Source organism: Kryptolebias marmoratus, linkage group LG24, assembly GCF_001649575.2.
Source record: "Kryptolebias marmoratus isolate JLee-2015 linkage group LG24, ASM164957v2, whole genome shotgun sequence".
Classification (NCBI taxonomy): Eukaryota; Metazoa; Chordata; class Actinopteri; order Cyprinodontiformes; family Rivulidae; genus Kryptolebias; species Kryptolebias marmoratus.
The window spans coordinates 11,736,617-11,748,711 of NC_051453.1; the positions used below are offsets into that span (position 1 = coordinate 11,736,617).

General features: G+C 39.4%; 1 protein-coding gene across 2 annotated transcripts in view; it reads left to right on the plus strand.

Annotated features, from left to right (window-relative positions):
* agbl4 (ATP/GTP binding protein-like 4) overlaps positions 1–12,095 on the plus strand; it is a 251,446-nt gene that overhangs the window by 124,098 nt on the left and 115,253 nt on the right. For both annotated transcript variants that reach the window (XR_001808379.3, XM_017407166.3), the window contains exon 5: positions 1,364–1,580. Coding sequence is in view for 1 of the 2 variants with exons in the window: in XM_017407166.3 (XP_017262655.2) it covers positions 1,364–1,580 (217 nt within the window). In the remaining variant the exon portion in view is untranslated. The remainder of the gene's footprint in view (positions 1–1,363; positions 1,581–12,095) is intronic.

Genomic DNA, 12,095 nt, shown 5'->3' on the forward strand with positions numbered 1-12,095 from the left:
AAAACAATTGAAGCAAATACAGTTACTAGAATTTATTCTAAATCGTTCTCTGCGTGTTTTGACATGGGGACAAAGGCATATTTATGACGTGTGAAACAAAATAAAATGAGGTAAGTACAGTAGACTGCAGCAGTACCATCCTAAACCCTGCTGGTTGTTGTTTATTGCAGGAATCAGTCACTGGAACAAACACAGAGAAGGTACAATCTACAATCACTGTAGACTTGGTTGAAAATATTAATATAAGATATTTTTAGCAATACTGCCTTCTTCTGTTGTTTGCTGAACACCACAATGTCCGGTTGGTTAGCCATCACCTTTTGGTCAGTCTGGATCTTGAAGTCCTACAGTACTTTAGCCTTGACAGTCTCCACCACATTTACTGGAGTCTCTCATTTTGACTGCAGGACCTCCAGTCCATACTTGGCACAGATATTCCTGTATACTATTCCAGCCACTCGGTTATGGCTTTCCATGCACACTTTGCTTGCCTGCACCTTACATCCTGCTATTATTTGATGGAGTCTCTCAGGGCCATCGTTGCACCGCCTAGATCTTGGGTCCTGTCCGGTGTAGCTTCTAGCCCTCTTGTGCTGCCATGATTAGTGCCTTTGTGTTGTCCTTTGGTCCAGCCTTTTCTGCTCACTGGTAGTATTTTGTTTATATCAGCCACTTCCTCAGTCTGTTGGTGGTACATGCAAAGCAGGGCCTTATTGATGATTCCTGTTCTTCCTCTCCCACATTTGGTTCCTGCTGGTTTAGACAATCACTTAGCCGTTCATCATTGAGGGCTTTCTTCCTGATTTACTCCTGGATCTTTGTACACTAAACAGGATGGAAGGAGACCAAAGGACTAGTCAACATCAAAACCTGGATCCATGATTAACCAACGACAGTTAATGATGCTATAGCTTGGTCTCTTGTCACAATTACATCTCAAAAACCTCATTCACAACAGTTTTGCAGTGGATTGACATTTAAAACAATCTCAAGTTGTTCAGTCAGTTTGTTTATAGGTTTATCATCGATGTTGGTGAACATGTATCAGTACAATATAAGATACATTTTTTGTAAATTTACATGCATCTTGTTTCACCTAGTTTTATGTTTGTTCAGTTTCAGTTTTTGTCTGTTGTCAGATGACATTAGATAATAAAGGGCGCATACATATCATTACCAGGTGATATAACCCTAATTCCCTCAATCCTTGTTATTCCTCACTTTGTAAACTGAGCATATCAGGAACATTTTAAAGTAAAAAAAAATGGTTCAGCTGATATAGTTTGAATCTTCTGTTCTTACATTGAAAACATGTGGAATAAATGAAGTTTCTTTTTTATTTGTTTGTGTGTTTCTCTTGCAGGCAGAGGCTTCCAGCCAAAAACGTCTACTACTACCGATGCCCAGACCACAGACGCAACTATGTCATGTCTTTTGCCTTTTGCTTTGACCGAGAGGACGACGTCTACCAGTTTGCCTATTGCTACCCCTACACCTACACCAGACTGCAGCATTACCTTGCCAGCTTGGAGCGCAGAAACCTTCCCTACCTGCAGAGGGAACAGCTTGGACTCAGTGTGGTAAGTCCCTGGATGGAAAGTGACACAAACAAGTCAAGAAAAAAAAAAGTGAGGTAGGGGGGCATGATTATGTTCGGGGGAGAGAGGTTGAACTGTGGCGAAGATTAAAGATGGAAGGGTTATGAGACTTGTTGTGAGTGTGTGTTTAGATTAAAAAGACCCAGATTGGTAACTTAGGTGTGCCTGCTGGTCATAACTTCAGCCTCTCATGTTATTATTAGAATTGTTACATTGTGAGATGATGGACTGTAAAGCTCTGCGTGTGTGTGTGTGTAATCAGCAGAGCTCTCACCTCAGCAGTAGGAGCTAGTGTATCATACATGCTGCCTCCAGTCTTGTCTGTTCTTATCAAATAATTGTAGGAGAAAAACTCATTAGAAATCCTTGAGAGATTACGACTTTTTCTTCTGTCCTCCAACATTTGTCAGGGAAAGCTTGCTTCAAGGGAGATACCATGAAAGTACAGGTACTTGTAAGTAGCACTTGACCATAAAATCCATAAATTGCTCCAAAATTTAGAAATCATGCTATGAAACAGCTGTTGGCACAGTTGAAAAAAAATGTTTGTGCTTCTACAAATGAAAAGGTAATGAAAATTCTTAATAATCAAAATAGAAAATGTTACAAGTTTTAGATTTGTGTTGTTTTATTAGTGTTAATTTAGCTGTGAAAAGTTCAGACAGAAAAGATTTAAATTGGTTGTGTTGGTGAGACCATTGCTCATGGCTGTAATAGCAAATTTATTTAATATTGATTTAAAATAATTACTTAAATGATGATCATTTGAACTAGAAACAGGCCTTTAACAGCAAGTACATTTCACATAAAATGCAACTTTTTTAACTATTAGTTTTTTTCACAATTTTGCAGCTTCATGCGGCTGTCAGTTGTTGTTACAGTATCTTTCTTTTTCATCCAATCAGGGAAATTCTAATATGATTGACTTTATATCAAAAACAGCTAAACATTTATGCAAATATTACACATTATAAATGTATGTCACTTTATATGTATTTGAAGGTTTTAAATGTAAGCCTAGATTAGGCTGTTAATACAAAAAAAAATCACATCTTTACAGTTTTTGCCCTACTGAAGCAAACTATTTTTTATGTTTAAAGGGAAAAGAAACAATTTTTTTCTAATACAATATGATGTCATGTACATGTGTTACTGTAAAAGCTTGTTACTGCCTTTGAGTAAAATTGAGATGAAGTCAGTGTTTTTATATGGTAATACCATACAACCAACAGTTAAATGTAAATAAACATGGTTTGAGATTTTAACTGCGGCAAGTAAACAAGCTGTAGTAATACGTAGTTTTTGTGTATGTTAAAATGAAGAAATATGAGTTTGTTTACTGCTACGGGATTTTGCAGTTTCATTAATATGGAAAAACACTGATGTGCAGTAAATTATAAAATGGGTTTATGCTAGAAAAATCAACAAATGAAGGGTTTATGCGTCTCTCTGTTGTCGATAACCAATCTTCCTTCTCAATCAGTGCTACTGCTGTTCTGTGTATAACATAGTGTAAGTACTAAGATATACAACGCAGCCGGTGTGGCTCGCTATTTTCACTTTCTTTTTAAGCTACATCATTTCTCTCAGCAAGACAAAGGGGAACAGAGAGAGGACAGACCTGCTTGGTTTGGCTCACAGAGTCAGTATTAGTATTCATAGTCATAGAGAGGTTTTATGACCGTATTTTTCTTTTTATGTTCTCTGGGCCTTGGTCGCAGACAGCTTAGCCCCACCCGCTCATATCTCTTTCCTTGTCTGCTCCCTCTCTTGCTGTTACCATTTCTTCCCTCTCTTTTACGTGTGCGTATGCAACTCTACACACACATACACACGCACCCACACCCACACACACAGGTCAGAGGGAAAATGATGAGAATAGATAAAGGGAGCTTTCTGACTGCATCAAAGTTTAAAGACAGATTGCCGTAATTTCCGAGGCAGAGTCTTTGGAAACGGCCGAGCGCAGCTAGGACACCAGAATAGCTTTAACCTTCTAATGGGTACAGTTATCTCATAAGGATGGAAATAAGATCTTGAGCCATTTGCACTGGCATGCTTCTATCTTGCTGCCTAATTTGTTTTCTGTAATGTATTCCTCCACATAAAATCTATCCTGCCTGCATTATTAGGTTCAGATACTTTAAAAGAAGGCATTTCTTTTTAATTTTTAACTCTCTTTTTCTACTTTTAGTGAGGTGGTGTCTGCTGATTTGTGAGGAATGTACTTTTTTTCCACTCAAATCAAGATTCACTTAGGCAGAGTGTTTGGGATTTATTGTGTAAATTACACTGAACCAGCAAGTATTTTTGTGCGATGTTTTACACTTGAAGTCAGTTTCACTGAGAAAATCAAAGAAGCAAAGATTTGAGGGAGATGTTACAGCTTTCAGATGAATTAATAGGGCAGGTTGGGGGGATTTAATTTTCAGATTCCCTTCATGTTCGTGTCATTTCCCCTCTGCCTACTGAGGCATAAGACAATTAGAGGGGAATTTACCTATTCAGGGAACCAACCCTCTTTTCTATATATAACAATTAGTGACAAGCCCCATATTCTCCTGATACATTTTCCCCTCTCTTTTTGTTTACTGTTCATCCTCTGAAATCTCATTTGTCTTTTTCTTTTTTTCATCATCAAAAGAGAATGTAAATGAAGAAAGTTTCATTAAAGAAAACAGGAAATGTATGTTTTATTCTGTCTGAAAGATCCAAATCACAAAATCTACACTACAGGCACTGGAATCAGATATTTAACTCATGTTAGTGTGATTTAAAGGAAGTTTATAGGTAATCTGATGTGACTCCAGTTGATAAATGTGATTTAGATGGTTCATCTAGTTACATGCAAGGTATTTTCCCAATGACCATCTTCATGGAAAACCTTCCAGATGGGCCTGGCCCATGATTCTACCACCACTCTACATCACTAAAAGGCTAAAGTGTTTTTCTTTCTTAAAACAAAACCCATCTTTTTTTAAAGAAAGTGTTTGTATCTTGAGCTCATCCATTTACAAATTTTCTTTCCAGCGGTCATCTGACTTGTCCATTCGATTTTTAGCCAACTTCCTATGACCAGCAGCACCTTTTTTTAGGTAATCTGATTTGTTCTTACTGTGATGCAAGTCCAGAGCTGTATGTTGTGAAGATCCCTGTTCATAAAATAAAAAGTACACACCCACAGCTGACCATCTTCCTCCTGACTGAAAAGGCTCCAACTAATAATTTTAATATAACTAAATTTTGTCCATGACTAATTCACAATTTTGCTCACTTAATAAATAAATTAGCAGGTATAATCTTTTTGTCTCACTCCACTAATTGAGTCCTCTGTTTTTCACTTTATCTGAAAATCTTCTAGGTCCTAATTAACAGGAACATAAAATTTCTAAATGGTTAATATGCTTTAAATTATTGTTTCACTTAAATATCTATCTATCTATCTATCTATCTATCTATCTATCTATCTATCTATCTATCTATCTATCTATCTATCTATCTATCTATCTATCTATCTATCTATCTATCTATCTATCTATCTATCTATCTATCTATCTATCTATCTATCTATCTATCTATCTATCTATCTATCGTTTTTGTACTACATAAATTTTGTAGAGGTGAATATTTTCTTTTAAGCTTTAAAGCAATTTTAAACTGCACACCATTCCTAACACATGGGGCTTTAAAAGACATACACTCGCTTCTCCTCAGACAGATACACATCACACACAAAGACAAAAAGAAAAATAACAGAAAAATCCATCTTATTTCCCAGAGGAGGATGTTTTTGATTCTTCCTGCACTTGCTCTGCTGGATTCATGGACCTGTGTCTGCTCTTCTGGTCCCTGTCTGTCTGAACATTTCCTTTAGTGGACCATCTTGACAGTATCTGAGAAAACCGCTTTTTCTATCTCCTCCTGAGGCGCCCGTGTCCACAGAGGTTCAGAGAAAGAGACAACAGGCTTTCGACCTACTACAATACTAACAAGCGTCTTTGAAATGACCCCTACTGCCTCCATCTTTCAAACTATTTCCTCATTTCTTTACGGCCCTCGAGTGTCCCCTGGCCATCTGGAATTGAAAGCACCTTATTTGCCCAGCTTGTCTGTTGACAAAGCGTTTTTCTTTTTCCTCTCACCAGTAGGCAGTGTATGCCCTGGAGTTGCGGAGGCAGCAGTTTGAGGTTTTTCTTGTGCTAGCCCCGGTGGGGAGGGCAGGGCTATGACACTATTAGTCACCTCCGACACAGCGCAGCCTCTGTCTGTAAACCAGATGGAAAGAAAGTGTAAATGAGATAGCTGCCTCATGGTGAGAGATTGAACAGGCCACAGGCTAACTGAGAGTTGGCTCATGTAGACACATCAAGTAAAACTATTGATATGAGCATCACAGTGCAGACATGTCACATCCACTTAGCTTTGTTTTTCTGTTTAAATCCCCCCAATCAGAGCAAGATTGTGATTGATCACTTGAACTGTGTTAAAGAAACGCAGCGGTCTCTGTCAGCTGCAGTGATTTAACTTTGCTTACACTGTTGTGATTGAATTTGAGACCTAATCCTGTGTGCTGTGAGAGTTCATTTACCATGTCTGGGTGTCTGCTCAGCGGGAGCGGAGTATCCAAGAAGTTTTTTTTTTTTTTCCGGGGTGGGGGTGGGGTTGTCTGGAGCAACAAGAGTGGAGTGGACACTGCGGCTGAATCTGCCCGCCTGCCTCTCTCTTTCCTTATCTCTGTGTTTGTACACTGTGTGCCAAGATCCAATCAATAGCCACTCCAACCGTGGAGAGAGAAGAAGGTCAGCAGCCACACGGAAGAAGCCGGGGTAGGCAAACAGATAGAGACACAGGAAACACAGCCAGCATGCTTCAAGCTGGGCATCATACACTTCTGTTATGGTAAAGGAGAGACCTTTCCACCTGGACGTTTCATTGTCAAGTTCTGTAATTGCTTTTGCACACATCATACATGGTCATCAACTAATAAAGCAGCACCTATTGTGACAAAGTGGCAGTTTTAATTACAGGAACTAATTAATGCTAGTTTTTTAAAAGAAAATTTATGAAAGCTGACTCTGATATGCGAGTTCTCGACTCTGAGGCTCTTCTCTGAATGGCTCTCTGATGGGTTCGTAATAAAAAGAGCCCTCCATCCACTGACTGCCTCCTTCAAAGGCCAACGACTGTACAGCCATTAAGCATTTCATTGTGTGGATGAAGTGAGGCTGCAAAGTGAAACCATGTGATAGATTTAAAAGTTAGTCAGCTAGTCAAAATCATAATGGTTGGAAAATTACCCTGAAAATACTCCATTACAAGTAAAAGTCCTGGTTTGGTTTGTCTGATTGAAACTTCGTCATGTAGGACATAAATAAATGATTTGATATTTGACATATTAGATGTGTACCAGCAGGAAATAATTATTTGGCACAAGTCCTATCTGTAAAATATAACTTTGAATCCACACTGCTTTTAAGATGACACCAGAAGCTAAAATTATTGAAAGTCATGGTTTAGTCTTCGCCAGTGAGTTGATATGATTTTTTATAAGTTTAGTGTCAGACTATTTATGAGTACATTAGTTGTAACCTAAACATCAGATTAAGAAGATGCAAACATCAGTAAATGAAAAAATATATTCTTGGCTTCCTCTTCAAAGTTTCAATAAAACTTTTCTACACTCATTTTCTCCTGCTTCCTGTTAACATTGTGGCTCCTTTCATAACTTATTTTTGTCATTTCTTTCTCATCATAAATAATTTTTTTGTCATAAATTATTATTTTTGTCTTGAGGACGTTTAGCATTTTTCTTGTCAACATCTAACAGGTACCTGGAAATAAAGACGCTTTATCATCTGGTTATATGTTAATCGCTGCCTGCAGCACCTCAGCAGCATTAGAACTGTAAGAAAATTCTTTGAAGATGGAAAGGTCATGGCTGTATCAATTCATGTTTCTTGGCAACTGTATTCATTTATTTTCTATTTTGCTTCATTAATGAGTGGTTCTTATATCAGTCATTTCCAACTATCATGGAAGTATCTGTTATCACAAGAATGTTTGAGAAAAGGCCGTACCCAGACTGTCCTTTGGTCTGCAACAGTTGAGTAAAGAGGTGATCCAAGGGAGAGCAGAAGATAAGCAGGTTTATGATCTATGTCCTTACGTTATAGTGCTGTATGGCGTCTTATCTCCAACTAATGGTTCCCCCAGGATACTAGCTGCTTTGTTACGCATCTCCACCCTTGCATCTTTCCCATCTCTCTGGTGATCAAGAACGCAGTAATGAGGAAAAGGTGGTGAGGGCTGGGAGGAGGTGGGGAGTGCATTAGGCACGGCTCTTAATGTGTAGCCTACTGTGAAAGGGAGGAAGTGCAGTTCGACCGTCTGTGTCAGTGATGTGTTTAACTTTACAGTCTGTACAGCTCACCTCATCTGTGTGTGTGTGTGTGTGTGCGCAAAAGAATAGGAGCAATAAATAGATTAAAGTATTGCAGGTGAGGGTTCGTGAATTTGTTTTCACATGTTCTTGCAGTGCTGACCTCTCGTTGATCCTTATTATGAACTGGCATTAAAGCACACACATTTGGGGTTACTCAGACAGAGATAATATTTATTTTGGAAATTGGAACTTATTCACACCTTAATGGCTTAGCAGCCTCGCTCTGCTCTCTCCCTCTCCCACCTTCTTTTGTCTCCTCTGCTTTTGCATGAATAGGAATTAGTCTGATGAAAAGATCTCTGAAATGGCTTGTGTCTCAGGGCATACAGTTCATTTAGGGAAGTTCTCTAGTAGGCAGATAGTTGAGAACCTGCTTGATAAAACTGAATAAAAGAATAATGTTATTCCAAACTAATCCTTTATAAAAGAGAGTAGACACATCCTCTCGTTGTCTGTTTATGTCCTTTTCTTTTTAGACTTCAGAGTAAAATCTATTCTCATCCTCACTGCTGTGTTACAACCATTTTTCTGTCCTCCATTGCCAATAGAAATTTACTCTGCTGGCTTCTGAGATGACTCTGAGGATGGAGCATTGAGCAACAAGCGCTCACTCTATCTCATTTGGGTGTCAGGCCTCAGCTCCCGAGGGGGACACAATGAGGAGCAAAACAGATAGCATTTAAGGCTTTTAATAAATCAGAATACACCTTTCTGACAGTGTAATTGCTTTCCATTGCCTGGCCCGAATTCAGCAACAAGGGGAGGGACAGAGGGGAGAAAACAAGAGAATGAAAAGGACCGTGAGTGCAGAGTAACGCAGAACGAGCTATACAGTAAATCATTTGTTCGAGGGAAAAGAATGAAAATTAATGAAAAAAAGAGTCGCTTGCCCTCCAAAGGCAGCCAAGCTTGAAATTCACTTTGAGGGAAACTTAATTTGTTGTAAATGGGCAAAAAACATATTACTGCACAACATGTAGAGGGAGTGCACGGTGTGTCCGTCTGCTGTGTTCGCCTGTCTGCGTGTGTTTGTGGCAGATGAGGAACGCTATGCTCTGAATAGCTCAGCTGAGAGGGGGGGAAACACAGGAGCCTGTTAATAACTCCAGTAACAGCATTCTCTTTCTACATGACTGCTCTTCAGCGCTCACTTCCAGCACATCTGAATACAACTCCAGGATGTGGAGGAGAAGTTTTCAAAAGTTACTTGTAAGGAGTGAAGTCAGGCCTGTTCAATTCTGTGTGCTTTTTCTGTTTACTCTGAAACTAATAAACTGGGAATGACTTCATTTAAAGAACACTATTCAGGAAGTCAAGTTTAATAGCTATTAACTTGGGGTTGATGTTGATTTTTACACTTAGACATTCAGGGTATTGTTCGAGTATACAAAGGGCTGCTGCGTGGGTTTTTAACACAGACCTTCGATAAGTTAAAATCTTCCTACCTCTACTAAAGGTTCTATCAGGGTGCCTTTTTCAGCACAAAAGCTGGTAAGAATCAGTGTTTAATCGTGACTTTCACAACTGGGCCTTCTCTGCGCCACACACATACACGTGCACATTGACAAAATGGCCCATAGTTACAGAGGCAAGGCTCGAACAGAAAACATGGAAACACACTTGTGTTACAGTGTTATACAGACAAGCAACGTATCTAACTTTTTAAAATTCTTAGGTCTACTCAGGGCCTTCTCTGCATTACTTGAAGGTCCTGCCAGTTCACCACTGGTTGGAATGCACAGATAATTTCAGCCTAGCAGACAAGAAATTCCCTTTTTTGCATTTCTACTGCTCTAATGCCTCATTTCCAAAAACAGTAGTTGCATATACTGTTAGTATTTAACACTCATTTTCTGATAAAGTGACACAGAGGTTGGACATTGTTTTTGTACTCTTAAGTCTGCTGGAACACACCATAGCTGTTAATAAGTTATTATTCTACCCAGGTATATAGCTAGTTGCATTTGTCACACTGCAGTGTACAGAAAATGATGCAAATAGTTTGTGCTGCAAATTGCCTAGTGTGTTTTTCCTGTTGGAGAAGGAGCATTAGCATTGAGCTGTATATGCGATATTGAAACATGATCCAGTATACCATCTAGCACCAATATTTATGCACACACACAAAAAGATCATAGCCTTCAGAAAGAAAGAAGTGACTGAAGATGAAAGCCCACCAGTAGTTAAATTGAGTAGTAGCGTGTGAGTCTGGACAGTCTACTTCTCACAGTCAGACTTTGTAATATTGGCCACAAACAGGAGTCTGAGCTGCATTTGGCATTCTCTTTGTGCTGCTAGTTACAAAGTAACAAGGGTGAGGACATCTGCTTAAGCCATTCAAATCAAGTATAAGCAGCATAGGAGGTGGCAGATATGATTTTGAGTCTCTGTGAACTGATAATTAAACGATAGCAGGTGGTAGGCATTCTGACGCTAAGTTTAATTTAATCTTTTCACAGTCTTTAAGGCTTGGCAGAGTAATTCAACTCCTATTTGGAATCCATCAAATAAAAGATTTTTTGTTTGTTTTCTTCATGATGTTGCAGTGTGTGGCAATCTACACCCAGCAACTTATGTCTGAATGAGTTGTAGGCACCATGTTGTCAAAACCAGACACAAGTGACACCTCATACATGCACTCATTCAGTTGCTTCAATTATTGCTTATATAGCCTATGAAAATACCTTTAGTAAAATCTGACCAGTAAAATTTGCACATTATTACTTTGAGGTCACTTTTAAGTCTTCGAAGTACTGTAGTTTAGCTATAGCACAGTCTGAACATTTGTGAGAGTATGTTAATTTGTATGTTTATGATACACACTTTGGTGTTTCTGCAGGGTTAGATTACTTCGGAGTCCAAGATACAGAGGATTGATTCAGTCCAATATGTTTAGTGATAAGCTTGAGCCGAAAGCCAAGCATGACTGACAGGTCAGGGTTAAACTGTAGGACTGCAGACTTGTTGCAGATTTATCCCTGCCTGAAGCTATAGACCTCACTGCTCTTTAACGGTGTGTGTTACGAGTTCTCTGTGAAGCAGATCAGGCGTCACATATTATCAAGTTGTTGACCTGAGCCTCCGCTATGAGCTCTCAGTTTCCATTCCCTCAGTGTTCCCACTTCACAGACCCTAAAGTGGATGAAAGGGTATGAATGTTTTCTGTTCTAACACGCAGAGTGTGCCTCAGCGTCTATGTGCAGCATTCACCGATGTGTTCCATTGAGCCCAGAAATCTCAGCATTTAGATGCACATTCAGTATATGCAAAGTTATGTCTTTGTTACAGATGGAACTAGATGTTTAATTACATTGAAAGCTAGAAACAACAGGCAATGTTAGTCTACAGAATGTTTGGATGATTAATCAGATCTTTCATGTGTAATTTGAAGCCCTCTTCAGGTCTTTGCCACTCTTTCCATTCTATTGGCCTTTCATCCATCCATGAGCAAGAGGTCTGACTCCTCACCCTCCCTCAGGCTCAGCCCCTCTGATTTAGACCAGCAGCTCGGCACACCTGGGGGGCCTGGAGACCTCTGATAACAAACAGCTCTAACCAGGTCACTGGCCTCCCCACGTCTACAGAAGCATTAACCCACCACAAACAAACACCTTTCTTTTATACCAGACAACATGTTTCTGCTTTTCTTCACCATCAGACCCCCTACATGCACAAAATGCATTTTTTTTCTTTTTAGTCTGTCTATTTTACCTGAAGTGAAAAAAAAATGAAGGAAGTGACGGGTCCCATTTTTCCTCAGCTTTACTATTTTCTCTCGCCTCTTATGTTCTTGCTTTCCCACTGTTGCATGTGTGTGAGTGTGTTTTTGTGTCTTTTCTTCCTTCTGCTTTAGTGGAAGTGTGAGAAAGATGGATGCCAGAGCCCCTTTCTTTCTCCTGCGGTACCATGTCTCTCCTCTCTCCTGCCTGAGCTCGTCTGCACCTGCATATTATGATATAGTGTCTGTGTTCAGGCAGTCGATTGCCTTTAACAGGACTAGGGCTCACTGGCCAAATTGAAAGGAATTGAGGCCTCCTTTTTATCAGAGTCAGAGC